The sequence below is a fragment of the Eucalyptus grandis genome, chromosome 5 (genome assembly GCF_016545825.1).
Source record: "Eucalyptus grandis isolate ANBG69807.140 chromosome 5, ASM1654582v1, whole genome shotgun sequence".
Lineage (NCBI taxonomy): Eukaryota > Viridiplantae > Streptophyta > Magnoliopsida > Myrtales > Myrtaceae > Eucalyptus > Eucalyptus grandis.
In genome coordinates, this window is record NC_052616.1 from 11,804,065 (window position 1) to 11,822,594 (window position 18,530).

Sequence of the window (18,530 nt, forward strand, 5' to 3'; positions counted from 1 at the left end):
AATAACTAGGAGTTACCACTAATCGGTTTATAGTAGGTCAATTAGACACCTAAGTAAAATAATGTGAGATTTACTCCTACGAACCAGAGACTAAGGGTATGGGGACTTGGTTACACTAGATCTCTCTAATGCCCTTTCGGTACTATTTCTTTTTAATTTTCAAAAATGTTTATTGCAGGTAGTTGATTTATTTTAACCTAAATTACTATCATGCAAAAAGTGACCACATGGATCCTCAAACATTCAATAAATAAATTGCATCACACAAAGCAAATTTTTGGGTTTTTTTTTTTTAAATCAGAATTCTTTTATGAAAATGCATTTTTTAACATAATGACTTAATCTTATTAATATGCAAAGTCTAATTAAATGGGCCTATTATGCAAACTAATTAACATGCACCTCATGACCTAATTTCACTAATGAACAAATTCTAATTAAATGATTCTATTATGCAAACTAGTTAACATGCACCTAGTATTTTTGCATTTTTTATTATTGAAATTCGGAATTTATGAAAACCCTAATTAATCTATCTAAAAGGGATAATTTTCTAATTTATTCTAGGGATTGATTTGACTTAAACCCTATCCTTTCTTAGAAAACTATTTTTTTGGAAAAAGAGATAATTAAAATGTGCGAACACTATCTAAAACCCTAAAAAATTTAGGTTCGACTCTAACTTATTTCTAAAAATGCAATCCTAAAAATATAATCCTAGAAAAAGAATTCTAATTTACTAAACTTACATGTCTGATTTACTAAATCTATATGCTTATGTAGAATTTTGATTTTGATTTTGATTTTCTGATTTTTTAGTTTTTTAAAAAAGATAAGTAATTATTGAATAAATATTAAATCTAAGCTATCAACAAAATAAAGGATTAAAATAATTGAAAAATAACTTGTTGTCTCACAGTCAAATTAACGATTATCCTAACTCTAATTATCACGATAAAGAGATCAAAATAATTAAAAATTTCATCCAAGTCTTACGGATCAAATTAATAATTATAATGATTTAACAATTAAAATTCTACCAAAAAGCCCAAAAATTAATATAATTAAAAAAATAATCCAATATCTCTCGGATTAAATTAATAATTATATTAATTCCAAGCAAAATTCTAGCGGATAATGCCTACAAAATGCACGAATATCAACATTGACAAACCATATTCTAACTTAAACAATAATAAAAAAAATTAAAATGAATAAATAAATGACAATGCGCAGGACAACCAATAGAGCCGGGCGTAGGATTCGAGCAGAGGTTGGTCGGCGCCGGCGGAGGGTGGCGCGGGGTTGATCGACAAACGGCAGTGGGGGGTGGCGCCGCAACGATGTCGCGGGTGTCGCTTGTGGCCTCGATTTGCGGGACGGTGGGCTGCCGTGGGTGTCGGGCGCTGGTTGTCGCAGGCGTGGCGTTCGAACGGAGCGGAGGTGGCTGCTGTGGGTTCACCGAAAGGAAATGATGCGGACACAGCGACAATCGAAGCAAGGAGAGCAAAGAGAGGTGGCGCAGCCGAGGCGCGGTTGCTGCAAACGTTGGCTAGGCGGCACTCAGGCGGAGAGCAGCGCAACCGGAGGGTTGTTAGGCGTCGGAGGGCAGCACAAGAACCCGCAAAAGGAACAGAGGACGAAAAGGCAAACGGAGGAGTCGGGCGTCTGGTGGTGTTGTAGAGCGTCGTGCACCGGGTCGCTGGAAGGAGGACGGTGCAAAATGGGCTGACGGAACGGCGGTGCTACTCGGAGACCGGCGGTACGAGCTCGCGGAGGTGATGACCGGCGCGGGCTCGAGTGCTGCGGGGGCATTGTGGAGGACTCGGGCCCACGCCGGCGTCGCGGGTGCGACGGTGGCTGGCGGAGCAAAGAGTGGCGGTGCTGCACAGCAGCCGGGCGGATTCGGCGGCGAAGCCTTGCGAGGAAGAAGAAGAACTTTCTTCTTTTCTCTTTTTGTACTTTTTTTCTCTCTTCTATTTACTCTCACCTTCCTCGCAGTCTTCTCTTCCGAGAAAATATTGGGTGGGTTTAACCCAACACGTAGGCGGTGGGTTAAACCATTCGCGATCGACGCGTGGCTCCACGTGGCGAGGATGTCGGGCGTTTAAAATTTGCGCGCGCCGCTCGTGGGCCCACCACTCGACGCTCTCTCTCCTCTGCTCTCCTCTGCGACATGTCCACTCGTCCTCTCTCTCTTCTCTCTTTCTCTCTTTCCCCGTTCTCCCCGTTCTCCGTTCCGTTTGCGAGAGAACAAAATCGCAGGCTTCTCTCCGAATGCTCTTCCCCTCCTCTCGCTCTCTCTCCTCCGCCGGTTGCTGCGACGTCGACGCCCTTCCACCTCCGCCCGACACGTACGCCTCTTCTCTCCTCCGCTGGTTGCCCGCGACGCCGACGCCCTTTCCACCTCCGCCGACGCCTCTGCTCTCTCTCCTCCGCTGGCTGCCCGCGACGCCGACGCCTCTGCTCTCTCTCCTCCGCTGGTTGCCTGCGACGCCGAGGCCGACGCCCTTTCCACCTCCACTGACGCGTCTGCTCTCCTCCGCTGGTTGCCCACGACGCCGACGCCCCTCCGCTGGTTGCCTCCGTCGCCCCCAACTCCGGGCGGACGCGGACGCCGACGCCTCCGCCCCTCCGCCTCCGCCTTTTCCCCGACGCCGCGCCGACGCCCCTTTCGCCTCCCTCTCGCGACCTCGCTCCGCTCTCTCCCTCTTTCCTCTCCGCGGAGCGCCCTTGCTGGCTAACCCGACGCCGACAAACCCCGATCGCGTTTTGGCCTCCCTCTCCGCGAACGAAGGTCGCTCTCTCTCTTTCCTCCGCGAATCGCCCCTGCTCCCGAACGCGGACGCCGTCGATGCCGACGCCATCGCCTCCCGCCGTCGCCTTCTCAAGCCCCACCGTAGGCACCCCATTGGCGACTCCTGTACGTCCGGAGGTTCGTTTTTTCTTTTTCTTTTGGATTCCACTCAGTAGAATTCATGTTAAGGTTTATAGTCGGATAAGGATGGAGCACATTTGCATTAGGATTCCACTCGGTAGAATTCGAGGAAGATTCGGAAGGAAGCAAGAGACCTTGTTTTTATTCAATAAGCAAATCTGTTGGTTTTTTGGACAAAGAACTTGCTGCTAGTGGGTTTACTATAAAAGAGCAAGATGATATGGACAAGGTATAGTGATTCACGATGATTTGCAAATTGTTAACATTGTGTTGTCCAACTGCTTAATTTGGTGTTAGACCTAGTGGCTGACCATAATTGATTATTCTGGTCCATGCTTGGACCACTTAGGAGTGTGCCTATTTAGTCTTATTCCTTCCATGGATTTTACTCTTTGTCATTCTTGGCTTCTGTCAGCTCCTTTCCTCACGATCATCTTCATTCTCTTGCATCTGAAAGCCAAAATAATATCTGGCCAATTGCCTGCATTGTGGTTCCTGGCTTTGCATGTTTGGTCCTTGATTGGAAGTGGAAGTGGAAGTACTTTGGTAGTATTTTAATTTTTGTTTTCTGTTTTCTTGGAAACGTGTGAATGAAAATGAAAATTCTCTAACGGGATGAAAAATGGGAGTATATGCTTGTATTCCATCAAAGCTGTAAAATAGAATTTTTCTTTTTCCTTCCAAAGATCTGTGCTTTTGTTAGAATGAATAAATACTGGATACACCAAAATGTCATTTTCAGCTTTGAACTCTTTTTCATTCATAACATGCTTTCCATTGTCGAAGTTGTAAAATAATTTCCAGTGTCTTTCCAAACGTGTTTTTGAAGCTGCCGCATTCTGAAATGTAAATGAAAACAGCATATACAAATTTTCTGGAACCAATTACATGTTGCCCTGGAGAATTTTGTGCAACTAGTTGACACATTAATCGAAAGTTCATCCCTAGCGTGTCATTGATTGAGTATTGTAAGTGTGCATTGTCCATGATGCGATATTAACCTTCTCTATTGGATTCCTTTGATATAGTTCGTCGAAGAAGAAAAGGACCAGGATATATGTTATGATGATGAAGAAGATAGTGCTGGAAGGGATGAAACAATCATGAGTGATGTTGACTCTTTGCAGAAGACCTGCAGAAGTGCTATTTCGCCTATTTGAGAAGTACATGGCCTCTGATTGAGTTGAAAAAATATACATACTCTGATCATTTTCTAAATGGTCCAAAGTACAATGGGCGTTTTGAAATTTCACTTTCTTAGCGATGCCTGCGTTACATGACATGACTGCCAACCCCGATGGGAATAAAACCTTACTCCTAGTTTTGTTGATTTTCCGCTTGATATTAGCAGACTTTAATGAGACCTGTTATTGTTGAATGATTGATTGAATTCATGTGCCCTGTCAAACTTCGCTTCTCTCTCCTTGGTAGTTATTGTCAACTACATCATATTGAATGTGCTAGATGAGTCCCAGGTACACTAGGTGACAATGAGAATCTGCTGTTTGAGCATCTACATGTGATCTCATCTCAAGTTCTTGAGAAAGAAAGGAAATTCATAAAGCATTTATGATTGTTCTACATCAATGTGAATATTGCAGAGGCGGATGAATTAAATTAGAAATGCTGAGCATGATCTACATCGAGTTGAAAAAGGCTATTACTTGAAGAGCATGTATGTCATTGTATCATAGTCATTAAACTAATGTCCAAAAAGAGTACGTGATAAGTAAGCACTGGTATAAATAGAAAAATATTTCAAGCTACTCATTAAGTTCACATTAAATATTAAAATTAGATGAAGTACAAAAGAAAATAGAAAGACCTAACTGAACTAGAAGACAGTCCTGTCAATAGCATGATTTAGAACAAGTCTCTTCATGTTCTCACATGAAATTCAAAGCATTCAAAAAGTGTCCTCTTCATATTTTTGGGTTAAAAAAGAAAAAAGAGAACACTCTTTGCCCTTACAGCATATGTCAACATCTCACAGTCATACTTGTCTACTTATCATTGGCCTTATACATCTCAGTGTCCATAACTAACTCTCATTGACTAGGAAAATCGTCTAGATACCCGTTCTGCTTCAAGCATTTTGTTAAGTCATTACCTGTATTTTAGTTTCAGCAATCCAAGTCCTTGGACTTCTGTTATCCGTGGAATAATCTACTGTCCAATTGCTGTGAGAACCTGTAATGTATCTATTTCTGTGTGGTAGCCTAGGAATTCAAAGGGATGTTGTATGATTGTCTATTTTCACAAACGCATTCAGTATGGGGACATATCATTGTTACAAAAGATGCGGCGCTTGTTTTGGAAGTAATGTGGATTGCAAGGAGATTATGGACATTTTTATTTTTCTTACACGCAAGAAAAAATCAATGATGTATTTAAAATATCTTCTCAGTTTACTGAGAACTTCTTAATAATTTCAACATCTATCTATACTAACAATATCAAAATACTCATGTAATTCTTTTCTCATGTGTATATAGAAGAAACCATACTACAACATTTGATAATTTACATATCAGACTTTCAGCCTCATAGATTTCTTTTATTGCTTACATATATCATCTTTAATCTCCATTGAGCTCTTAAAGAGCTGGGACATTGGTTTGTCTTTTCTCAATCTGTAGGCGTTAATTACTCCTTTTTGAGCTTTACCTTCTACGCTGTGCAGATTTGTTCCGAGTCTCGGGGGCACAATTTTACATTAAATGCCACATTCGCTGAAATCAAATTCAGTGACTATGATGGCCTAGTCATGCCAGGAGGACGAGCTCCGGAGTATCTTGCGATGGATCAATCTGTTGTAGACTTCGTCAGCAAATTTTCTCATGCTGGAAAGCCGATTACCACTATTTGTCATAGCCAATTGATTTTGGCTGCTGCAAATATTGTTAAAGGTCGCAAGTGCACAGCATATCCTACTGTGGGACCTGTACTGATTGCTGCAGGTGCTCACTGGGTTGAGCCTGAGAGCCTGTCACACTGTATTACTGATGGCAATCTTGTGACTGGGGTTGCATACCCTGGACATCCTGAGTTCATCCAGTCTTTTGCGAAGGCTTTGGGCAGCAGCATTACTGGGTCGGAAAAACGGATCTTATTTTTATGTGGGGTATGTGTTGAGAATTTACTGAACATTTGGGCAGTAATGGCGTATATGACTTGTGTTCCTGCTTCTATTTCTTTTCAACTGACTAGTAATCCATCTTTTTCTATTTACTTGAGCTTTTTGGAGCTGGTTCTCTGCTATGGATCGCTGGATACTTCCAAACCTCTCTATATCGGTATTGGAATGTGCTCCAAGAGTATTGTCTGAAAATGTTTTCAAATAAATTACTCAATTTTTTTTTTCATTTTCCGGTGCATTTTGTTTGGCTGTCAATTAAAGCTTCTAGTTTCTCAAGAGAGTGAGTTATGGACGGCAAAAGTGCAGAGTGATGTCGTTTTGGATTGTAACACATTTTATTGAGCTTATAAAGGTTAATTACATAATTGGGATGATTAGTTGAATTTACTTGTGTCCTTGTCTGAACTGGTGGTACAGATGAGTCAGCGGTATTTGAGTTATGGAAGTGAAGTATGGTAATTATGATATGTGAAAATATTATTCAAGAGAAATATTTCCTGAAAAGAATTGGTGCTAGCTTGCATTGGATTAGCTCTTTATATTAAAATAGCAGTTGAGCCACTCAGTTAAATCCGCATTTGGTTCCATCTAATTCATGGGTCAATTACCGCCATTCTGTTTTAAACAACATTACAGATCTCTGTTCTAGGTGAGTCTATGATTGTCAGGGTTAGTTGTCACAGGAGGAGTAGTCCTTCCAAGTGGCTGGTTACTCTTAAGCAATTCCAGGTGAAGATTGTCATGGACCCAATACTTATCCTTATCCTTGATGGATGGTTCATTTAACTTATTTTATTTTCTGGTATTCAACTAATCAAATTCACTTTTCAATCAAAGAATGACTAAATAGGAAAAACGAGTTACATTGCTCATATTGTTGAATTTATACTTTATCTGAAAGGGAGCAAAAGACATTATGAGTAGTTGCGCTTGTGCATGAATTTGGGCGGTTTGTCACGAGCTCGCTTCTACTTAACATGTCACGAGGCCATACAGTTTAATCGGAGTTTGATAAAACCTTTTGCCCATGGCTTGCTATTATAGGACTACATGGAAGATTATGAGGTATACGTACCTTTTCAGTCTCTTCAAGCTCTAGGGTGCCATGTTGATGCAGTCTGCCCCAAGAAGAAGAGTGGTGACACTTGCCCAACTGCAATTCATGATTTTGAAGGTGACCAGACTTACAACGAGAAACCTGGCCATGATTTTACTCTTACAGCTGACTTTGAGGTTTGGATGCCTCAAGTTATGATGCCCTTGTCATCCCTGGAGGTCGTGCCCCAGAATATTTGGCCTTGGATGGGAAAGTGATTGCTCTAGTTAAGGATTTCATGGAGGCCAAGAAGCCAGTTGCCTCCATTTGCCATGGGCAGCAGATTCTGGCTGCTGCTGGTGTTCTCAAGGTTGTTTCTGGATAATGGATATTAATAATGGGACAAAACTGTTGATTAGCATGTTATCTGGTAGCAGTTGTAGGAGTTTCTGTATAAATTCATCGGTCTTTTGAGAATGCTCATAATGATCTTGAGGAACTTCTTGTGGTGGCGACTACTTTAACTGCGACTCTTGGTGTCTGTGATTGTGAACTTCTCCATATTTCAATCGAACACTAAGGTAGAATGTATCAGAAAAAGTCACGGATATAGGCACATGTCCCTTATCTGCTATTCAAGTTTAAATGTATAAGGCTTTTCAACAGATTGGTGTGGTATTAAAGTGTGATGAAATGAAATTAGAGCCAGTGGAATATGAGGCCCTGTTGAGTTTTAGCATTTGACATGAAAATTTTCTGAAGTTGAATGGCATTCTGTGTTATTGTATCTTGAGATCATCAGGGTATAACCGGTGTATTCATCGTGATTTGTTGCAGGGGAAGAAATGTACAGCATATCCTGCTGCGAAGCTCGACGTGGTACTAGCCAGCGCCACATGGTTAGAACCTGATCCAATCGATCGCTGCTTCACCGATGGAAACTTGGTCACAGGAGCGGCTTGGCCTGGTCACCCAGAGTTCATTTTTCAGTTAATGGCACTACTGGGTATAAAGGTAACCTTTTAGCCGACATTCGTGCTTGTACATGTATCAAATAAATAGCATGGAGTCTACTTCCGTGCTGGCTATAAGAAGGAAGAATGAGAGAGGTGTGTGTTCTGTGAATCACTTGGAACGGTACATGGCCGTGGATGTTGACAGAGTTTTGCCCTGGGAAGTTTTCTATTATATATGGTCGATTAGTGAATATCACACATTGATTAGTCAATCTCCGCTGATCCAGCATTTTCTATCGTTCATTCACTGCAGCCTTTTCTTGGTCTTACTAAGAGGTCATTCCCTGCATCAACAATATAATTGCCTCCTCATGTTATGTATTAGGAAAGGTAGCCTGCATTATCAAATCTGTGTGACTTGACGATTCATTGGCGCTGTGGTTTAGTGTGCATTCTTGTTCGATTGATTCGTGGAGGACAACGGTCATACTGACTAGAGCTCAGTCGATGTACCTACTTCCTTGTTTTACAATGGGTGGGAACTCACAACATTGATTTCGTTTAAATATAACAACCTTCTTTGCTTACAAGGTCACATTTAGAACTGATATTAAACAAAGAAAGATTAACCATCGCACTAAACCTAAGTGGATATTCTCTGCATGAATGTTGGAGTTTTATCGGAGGTATTCGGCATTGTTTTGTCATCATACTTTCCATCTTCCTTCACATTGGGTCGCGATCGTCATGAGTTCTCAATGAAAGTGTGACAAGGGACAAAAGGAGTTTCCTTTTGGTTCGATTCTCTCTTTAGTCTTTGTTTGCGAAATGAAGGAAAGTGGATGGAATGAGAGTGGATGCGGAAAACAGAGGATACTGAAACCTGTTAATGCGAAGAAGATCGAGAGAAAACTTTGGACATTGACTGATTTTCTTTCCCTGTCCCTCACTTTTCCTCCTTTTCCTTTTTGAAGAGTTGTGCTGAGTGTTAAGGATATGTGAGCTTTGTGGATAAAACTTTGGCATGTACTGATATCCTGTATTTTTCTATTGCAGTCTGAGGAACGAATGAGGAAAGAGATGGAAAGATTTGATCATGAAAGAAGGAAGGAAGAAGAAAGGTTGATGCGTGAACAGCAGAGAGAGAGGAGAGATTGCTACGTGAGCAAAGGCGAGAATCAGAGCGACAGGAGTAGTATTTGCAGAAAGAATCTAAGGTAAGTATTTGAGCTTGATATTGCATTTTCACTAGTTAGTTTCTTTTGCTTTATTTGATTGGTTAAGTAGCATCTCTTCTTTTCTCTTTTCTTTACCAACTTCTCTGGTTTTTTTGTTTGGAAGGCGGAGAAAAAGAGACAAAAAGAAGAGCTTCGTCGAGAAAAAGAAGAAGAGAGACGAAAAGCTGCAGTGGAGAAGGCCACTGCTCGCAGAGTTGCCAAGGAATCCATGGAGCTTATGGAGGACGAACAGCTGGAGAGATTTGGAATTGGCCGCTGCAAGCAAGGGGTTGCCTTCAAGTCTTTAGAGATAAGGAATTGACCTTTGGCACTGCACAATCAATATGAATAGCAATTTCAACCACTATGCATGTTTGCTCAACATCATACCATAAAGCAAAACTAGAAGAATAATTGAGTTGTGCAATCAGTAAACAAGAGCTAAAGCAGCTTGTCATGCTACTATTGATAGGAGGTGCACGGGTTTTTTGGATTTTGCCTCCTTAGTTATGTCAATGCTTAAGTTTTATAGGGGACAAAGTGAGTTGCCAACATTTTCTTAAGGCTATACCAATGTTGGTCTTTGACATATGGTTGTTTTGCTTGATGCAGGAAAGTGGCAAAGAAACAAATATGTGGGTGTGTCCCTTGTTGGGAAAACGCTTGCCATTATGGGTTTTGGAAAGGTTGGATCAGAAGTCGCACGTCGTGCCAAAGGTCTTGGTATGCATGTGATTGCACATGACCCTTATGCCCCGCAGATCAAGCACGCGCGGTGGGGGTGGAACTTGTGGGCTTTGATGAAGCCATAGCAACTGCAGATTTCATTTCATTACACATGCCCCTGACACCTGCTACATCAAAGGTTCTCAATGATGAGACTTTTGCAAAGATGAAGAAAGGAGTTCGAATTGTCAATGTTGCTTGTGGAGGAGTGATTGATGAAGAAGCTCTTGTGAGGGCATTGGATGCTGGAATTGTTGCTCAGGTATTGCTATCTGATATCTGAAATGTTGAGTTTCCTTCTTGTTGCCTTGGGAGGTGAAGCACATAGTAGCCTTGTTGCAGGCGGCACTTGATGTCTTCACAGAGGAACCACCAGCGAAGGACAGTGAGTTGGTACAACACGAGAGAGTCATGGTGACCCCACACCTTGGAGCCAGTACCACAGAAGCACAGGTTTGTGAACAGTTACAATTTACCCAACTTTAACTTTCTCTATATTATTAGAAAGCATATAAAACGGTCACTTGACATGCCAGGAAGGAGTGGCTATTGAAATTGCTGAAGCTATCATTGGAGCTCTAAAAGGAGAGTTGGCTGCTACTGCTGTCAATGCGCCGATGGTTCCTGCTGAGGTATCAAGAACTTTTTCTACTGGAGAAGGCTGTTTGGCATCTCTTGGTCTACTTCTAACTTTTTATCCTCCAATCTGTTTCCTCTCAATCTTCAATATATGTGCTCTCAGTATTTGACATATCTTATCATGGCTTGGGCTCTGATGCATAATTGTTGTGATGGAACTTGCTTGATGTGTGATTTGGAGGAGAATGACTATGGGTGCTCTCTAGAAGTTTGATCTTTTTTTGGCAAAGATTTGTTCTGAGGCGATCAATTGCAAATTTCTGATATGTGTACAATTGTTTAATTTCATTGATGTTTGGCTTTGGCCCAAATCCAGCTTCCTCTTTGTATAAGATGAATAGAGGAAGTGAGATTTTGAGGACCGTAAAATATGTTGGTCCAATTGTTTGATATGTACCGTGGAGGAGAATGATTGTCAGTGCTCAGTAGAAGTTTGATCTTTTCTGGCAAACATTTTTTACTGAGGTGGTTGATTGGAATCATCCGATATGTATACAATTGTTTAATTTCATTGATGTTTGGCTTTGGCCCAAATCCAGCTTCCTCTCAGTACAAGATGAGCAGAGGAAGTGAGCTTTTGAAGACTGTAAGAGATGCTTCCCTTGGTCGATTCCTTTAGGAAGTGGGTCAATAATGTGGTGTGATAGACAAGTAACTCTGAATGACTGTAATGACGATTTTGATGCCTGAGGTGCTTTGTTTAAGATCCAGAAGGCAGAACTTGGCTCAAGATATGCTTGAGTAACATAAATCTTGAGTTCTTTATACATTTCCTTTTTAGCTGCAGGTTCTTACAGAGCTGAAACCATTTGTTGTACTTGCTGAGAAGCTTGGGAGACTGGCCGTTCAATTAGTTGTGGGTGGGAGTGGTGTAAAAACCATAAAAGTGACATATGCTTCTGCAAGAGCACCTGATGATCTCGACACTAGACTACTCCGTGCTATGATTACTAAGGGTATAATTGAACCCATATCCGATGTCTTTGTGAACTTGGTCAATGCAGATTTTACTGCTAAGCAGAGAGGACTGAGAATAACAGAGGAGCGGGTCATCTTAGATGGTTCACCAGAGAGTCCTCTTGAGTATGTCCAGGTTCAGATTGCAAATGTGGAATCAAGATTTGCCAGCGCCATTTCAGATTCTGGGGAGATCACGGTTGAGGGCGGGTGAAGGATGGGATCCCACATCTCACAAAGGTGGGATCTTTCGAAGTGGATGTGAGCTTGGAGGGAAGCATCATATTGTGCAGGCAAGTTGATCAGCCAGGTATGATTGGCACAGTAGGAAGCATTTTGGGAGAAGAGAATGTCAATGTCAGTTTCATGAGCATTGGTAGGATTGCACCGCGAAAGCAAGCCATGATGGCAATTGGAGTTGATGACCAGCCCAGCAAGGAGACTCTGAAGAGGATCGGGGACATCTCTGCAATTGAGGAGTTCGTTTTCCTCAAGTTGTAATGTGGGTGTGAGTTATGGTACTACATATGTATGTCTTTCATCATTCATAGCCGCTGAGCATGATTTGCAAGTCTTGCTCTGCGATTTTGGCTGTGACGTTCGTGTTTTGTAGTAGTATTGAGCTAGAGCGGAACGATAATCAAGTGGTGCTGAGAGGAGGTTCTATACTTTATTATGTTGCTTTTTGCCTGAATCAAATGCTCTTTTCCAATAAATTCATACAAGTTAAGAAGGTGAATACTTTGCCTCGATCCAGGATTCATGTTTCTCCTCCCTCTCCCCCCATAGTTATTTTTCCCATTAAGTCCTTATAGTGGCTCTCATGATTTTCATGTTTCTCCTCATTTTGATTTTTCAGAATACAATAAGGTAATCATTTATAGACCCAATCCATTGAATGAACATTAACATCCAAAGAATCCCTGGAGTATGCAATAAGGCGGCATTGTCTAATGTCAAGAACAGTAAACAATGGGTAGGAAGACTGTCATGTGTAGTAGCAGAGATTCCACACATGACAACTCCTGGAATTTCTGCTTCGGTATGTTTTGCTGAAGTACAATAATAGTCTTGTTCATGCGGTGGCTTTCATCATGCGGAACCTCATTGCTATCATCGGCCATCACTACAAAGTAAAAGAGAGACGAAACTAAAAAAACCTTTGCACTGTGAACCGCGATAAACTCTCAACTCTTTCTGACATAGCCTACAATCTCAGAGGATGTGATCCCCATTTGGCGCGGTACATGGTGCTTGACCTCAATATTAGATCAACCGCGGGGCAAGTAATCAGTATCTTGGAAGAGACAGCCTCTGTTCCACCTCCCAAATACTAAGTTCACGCTCAGAAAATAGTTTCATGAACCAGAAAGAAACGGACGTGAGCCAAAGTTGTTGGACGCAAGAGATTTAGGTCAGTTCATCAAGACATCAATATGAGTCTTCATCATTACAAACATTAGACGCGTGGGATGTCTTTGGGAAACATCACAACATTTAAGCACAGAAAATGCACATTCCATGTAAAGAACAATGATCAGGAGATACGCGCAATCAAAATTAATCGAACATTATAAAAACGAGAAAAACTAGTTGCATCACAACTTCAAACATCCCTCCGAAAAATTCTGTAGTCGAAGAACGTTTCTTATTTATCAGAACATCTCTGTTGCATACATGGAACATAAGTAAAAACTAAAGTAAACATAGCCATCAAGTAGTATTTTGAGTGCCTGTGACGAAAACCATCTGGAAAATGAACCTCCTCAGAATCAGAGATTGACGCACTGATTATACGTACTGTACAGAGGTAGACGCAAAAGCCGACTTTAACTGCCAGTATAATGTGCCGAAAGATACTTGTACCAAAGCGCTCTGCATCATCGGCTCATGATACTTGAACAAACTTGTCTAAAGCGGATGTATCCAAAGCTGCAAACTCCTTAATAGCCCCAAGCACGGCAAGTCCAAGTTTTACAGCGTCATCGTGAGTTGGTGCCTACAGCAGGTAAATTTTGATTTGAATTCTTAATCCAATAAAATCATTTTTATGGTAGCTTGTGTAAGAGATTCCTCTACCTCAATGTTAAGAGGAAGAACAGGATCATAAAGCAAGAGCCTCAAAAGGAACCATCCTCCAAACCCAGATACCCGGGCCTGTTTAAGCAGCAATCAGACTAGAGATCAGCATCACATGCAAAATGCAAAGCTCACCCAGTGTCTTGCATTATTCAGGGAGAAAAGAAGGGAGGAATTAACTAGATAGCATGATGGACCTGCATTTACTTTATAGTAAAATACTCCTTTGAGGTCACTAGTTCAGATATTATTTTGGTAAGCACACAGCATTTTGCTCAACTCATTGTGGACTATAACTCAGAGAGGATGAAGGTACCAATATTCCTTGCAATTATGCTCAAGCAGATTAGTCTCAACGAACAATGATTAGATAAACGAAGTAGCTTTTCCACCAAAAGCATCCATGCGCGAGCTCCCTACAAAGTTACAGCTGGCATCAGAAACAGAATCCAGAGATTTGCAGTTAATGTATTTCAAATCCTTTCAGCTTAAGAATCAATCCGATGGAAGAGATGCTCTACAATTGCTGAGAAAGACACCATCTAAAAGCATCCACGATGAAGAATACAAATCAGAATACCTAATTATTTAAAGGGTGAAGATGATGCTTGAAATAAGTGACCACATAATAAAATTAGCAAGGGCACGCATCAATTTGTAAACCCAATAATTCATACACTAAGTTGACACTTTTTCCTCGAAGGACAGCGCTGCATCCACCACATTGGTACACAGAAACATACGCTGGCTCTGGAAGAAGCTGCCAACATTTTGGACACTTGACTAGCCGAACTTTATGAGTCAGTCCAGTGGTCATGTTTCTCCCAACAAACTGGCTAGATTAACCTATACATTTGCAACTTTCCTAGCACGATGGAAAGTCAAATAAGAGAAAGTGAGATTCTAATAACATTGGCATCAGGGTGTTAACCCTTAACTAGACAACAGATGCTCGTGGCAAAAAGTGGGAGTCGAAGTTTTATGGCACAAAACGCAAGTTGTTCCCATAACTAGAACAAGAAAACGGAAGTCCATCAAGCTTATGGATTGATGATGTACAAAGCCATTCCTAGAAATGCATACAAGCTGTTGGGCGATAACAGTTAAGCTGTGATATATGGTGTGCCCTTGTGATTAGGAAGGATCAAGACAATGATCATTGTTAGATGCAATTCCACTCTCGCACCATGGCAAAAGAACGTCTAGCTCACAGTTTCCTTTTGCTCAAAACTATTGCTAAAATTTTTCTGGAACCAAACAAGAACCCATGAAAATGCCAGGATTGATTTACAGAAGACATCATGTTGGAGGATTATTCACATCAAGGATTGAACTCCAATCTGTATCATGCCTATCACCATTGGCAACAATCTATCAAAAAGTGGATATGAATCTGATATGACATGTCACAGAACACATTGACAATATCATGTCACCATTAGCAGTTATGCTTGCATGGGTCGAATCACTCAACAGCAGGCTTGGCAATTACATTATGCATTTCCCAACAACAAATTTAAATATTGCAATGTGCCAAAATGACCACATTCCAGCCAATGATTCGGTTATTTTTCTTCTCTCCCCTAAAATCCAGCACTTAAAAAGAGTACTTGCTAGAATCGACAACAAATGCCAAAAAAAAGGCCCAGAAATATAAGAAAAGAACAGAGATGACTTGAGACAGATATTATACAATTGCATATTGCAGCCTCTGATATGATGCATAACTGCGTAAAGAGAGATTTGGGATCAAAAGGTTGATTGTTACTGACAATTCTTCGAGCCACAGCAATTTCCAAGTAGAGAAGAAATTTTTGAATTAAACAGGGAAATCAAGGCAGAAATCAAACTCTTGCTGTATAGAACTGTGGATGTTCATGTCCTAATACAGGCCAACACAAATATAATGATATGCATATATATATCTATCCATTATCTTGGGACCTCATTTTGAAACGAACACTCGGGGAAAAAGGATAGAAGAACTGGGCAATCCATTCATTCAGTTTCCATAGCAACTGAATCAACAGAAAGTCACTGCCCAGATCGAACTGACCATACTAAAAACAAGAATCATCTACAGCTATGCCAGATCATTTATCAGGATTGGAGAAAACAACAACAACAACAACATAATGAAGAAGATAACATCATGTCAAATTGTCAACCCATGATTCCGAGGCAAATATTAAATGAGATCGATATCATGCACGAATCCAGATGAAGTTAGGAGACCCAACCAACCTTGGATGAAACACCAGAAACTCCGCAAGAAAAGAAGTACACGAGACAGAATCGATATTCTACCACATACAGAAATGACCCAAGGAAAATTCTGATGACGCCAGAATCGGAAAAAAGATATGTAACTTTCTATTATCAGGTCTAAGGGATGGGAAGTTAAAACAGAGCCGCTGATATTTATAAAACACTTCATGCATTTATATCTTTAATTTTCCTTTTTTGGGGGGGTGAAGAACGACTAACCTTGGGAAGAACATAGAGGAAGCATCTTCTTTCTTTGCTTGAGAAGTTAGTACTTTACTCGGTGTTCATCGTGGCATTCTCTCTCCTTTTCTTTTGCAGCTGCTTCGTCCTCGTTCTTGCATGATGGAGCAAATGATTAGCGAGGATTTATGCTGATGTCTGTAGTAATTGAGCAACCATTTTCTCCAAGAAATCCAGGCTCCTACCTTAACTCGATAATCAATGGTAAACAGCTTTCGTTGGTTGTCAAACTTGGACTCGCAAATGAACAATCAGCCACCAAACGACATGCCTCTACAACTTTATAAACTCCCAGCACTGAGTTGCATTTTCTGTTTACTGACCAATATCATAAGAATGCACGTAAAGCCCCAAATCGCAGTTTCACAATGCATAATTGACCAAAAATTCTATACTGTTCTGATCAAAATTATTGGTCAATGTAGCTTTACTAGTCCTGTTGAGCCAATGATTTCATTTTGTGATAAGCACTTACCAAATAGGGAAAAACAACAGTCAATTGTATTTATCACTTTGTTTCAAGATCGACAAAATTGAATGCAAAGTGACAGCATGAGTTCACAGCAAGCGCTCGTTCAGAAACAGAAAAGACAAAACATCCGCATCATTTGAACATATAGCGATTAACTAATCTAACATTCTCAGAAAAACCAAAAAACTCTCCCATTCAAATATTTAGAAGTGCCTATAACCGCAGTCTTCGACTTGAACGTCTTCACAAAATGGAAAGGAACTCATCAGCGAAGATCCATATATAAACATCAAACGCTTGAGACATTACTGTAGCGCATCAAACGAACAATGATTAAATAATAAGTAAAATACAACTATCAAAAGCAGCATGAGACCAATAATGCACTCCAAGTGTAAACGAACAGTCTATAGACACAAACTATCACATCTCATGGTAAGAATACATGTCGAAGAGATAAAATGCAGATCTCTCGGATTCGCAATCCACTCTATGAGGCTAACCTTCGTGCCGAAAGGACCGACAGGATAGTTGGCCGTGTTCTTCGGCAGGTCATCGATGTCCCTCGCCGAAGCGGAAGCGGAGGGCGTCGGGGTTGACGTCGGCGTCGGGCGGGCGGGGCGGAGGCGGAGGCGTCGTCGTCGGCGTCGTCGGCGTTCGAGGCAACCGCCTTGAGTGTCGGAGTCGGGGCGTCGGAGTCGCGAGAGGCGTCGGGGGCGGAGGCGGAGGCGGCGTCGTCGTGTCGTAGGCAACTGCCTTGAGGAGCGTCGGAGTCGGGGGCGGAGGCGGAGGCGGAGCGGCGTCGTCGGCATCCAAGGCAACCGCCTTGAGGAGCGTCGGAGTCGAGAATGGAGAGAGAGAGCGAGAGGAGGGGAAGAGAAGCCAGGTGCGACCTTTTGTTCTCCTCCGCAACGGGCGGGAACGGAGTAGGGAGAGAGAGAGAGAGAGAGGAGAGGAGAGAGAGGACGATTCGACAGGGGGCTCAGGCGTTGCAGAGGAGAGCAAAGCAGGGAGCGTCAGAGTGGTGGGCCCCACACGCGGCCCGTGCGAATTTTGAACGCCTGACGCCCTCGCCTACGTGGCGCCACGCGTCGATCGCTGAATGGTTTAACCCACCGCCTACGTGTTGGGTTAAACCCACCCAATATTTTCTCGGCGTCTCTTCCTGCTCCCTCTCTGCAAACTTTTGGCTGACTTTTCTTTTTTTGTCAGAGAGGGAAAAGAGGAAATGCTTTTCTCTTTGCCCAAGATGAACGAAGACCTTTTTCACACCTATTTTCTCTCGAATTTTTTTGCTTTCGGATCCGCCCCATTTCTCACGAACTGTAGCCCTTTGATAGTGAAAACCTCTATTGATCTTTAGAAAGTTATGCTTCATTGATTGCGGGAATTACAGAATTTCAACCTTGATTTGTCATCGCAAATTGACATTTCGGCTTTTCACTTACGTTACCAGAAACACATCCAAGTTTATTTTGATTTTTGCGAACAGCTCACTTGATGAGTATAATTTTTTATACTTTCCCTTTGATTTATCAATCTGATCATTATCCTCACCGATTTTAAGTTTGGATTTCATTTTCTTTCATTTTTTCCTTTTATTTGTTCAAAATGCAATTTTTATTTGACATTTCAACATGTACCAACCCTCTCTATGTGTTTTTTTTAGGGTCAATTATTACTTTTTTAAAAATTATTCTTCTTTTTTAATTTGTTTTCTTTATCGAATAAAAGAGAAAAATGAAAAAAAAAAGGAAGGAAAACAAGAAAAATATAAAGGACGAAAATGCCCTTTAAGCATACCAATATCATCACTTTAAACCCTTATTTGAGAAAATGAACACACTTAGTCCACATTTGAGA

The 18,530-nt window shown here is 41.4% G+C and overlaps 1 protein-coding gene, 1 long non-coding RNA gene and 1 pseudogene across 4 annotated transcripts; 2 read left to right on the forward strand and 1 right to left on the reverse strand.

The window, feature by feature from the left end:
- The first annotated feature begins 5,373 nt into the window (after positions 1-5,373).
- On the forward strand, positions 5,374-9,209 carry LOC120293421 (annotated as a pseudogene).
- Positions 9,210-9,609: 400 nt separating this feature from the next.
- Positions 9,610-12,267, forward strand: LOC104440082 (D-3-phosphoglycerate dehydrogenase 1, chloroplastic). Its single transcript, XM_039312663.1, is given in 6 exon segments — positions 9,610-10,036; positions 10,039-10,274; positions 10,355-10,465; positions 10,549-10,644; positions 11,439-11,814; positions 11,817-12,267. Coding segments are annotated over 6 exon segments (1,272 nt in total). The 5' UTR covers positions 9,610-9,876; the 3' UTR covers positions 12,110-12,267.
- A 946-nt stretch (positions 12,268-13,213) lies between these two features.
- LOC104437978 lies at positions 13,214-17,268 on the reverse strand. Of its 3 annotated transcripts, XR_005551225.1 has the most exons (6): positions 17,171-17,262; positions 16,381-16,513; positions 16,175-16,289; positions 14,004-14,103; positions 13,688-13,765; positions 13,214-13,607 (listed from the first exon to the last, which is right to left on the reverse strand). It is a non-coding gene; the product is annotated as an uncharacterized LOC104437978 (long non-coding RNA). The 3 variants fall into 3 exon arrangements; XR_005551223.1 differs by having other exon boundaries at positions 13,688-14,103; positions 17,171-17,268; XR_005551224.1 differs by having other exon boundaries at positions 13,688-14,103; positions 16,381-16,506; positions 17,171-17,213.
- Positions 17,269-18,530: the final 1,262 nt, after the last annotated feature.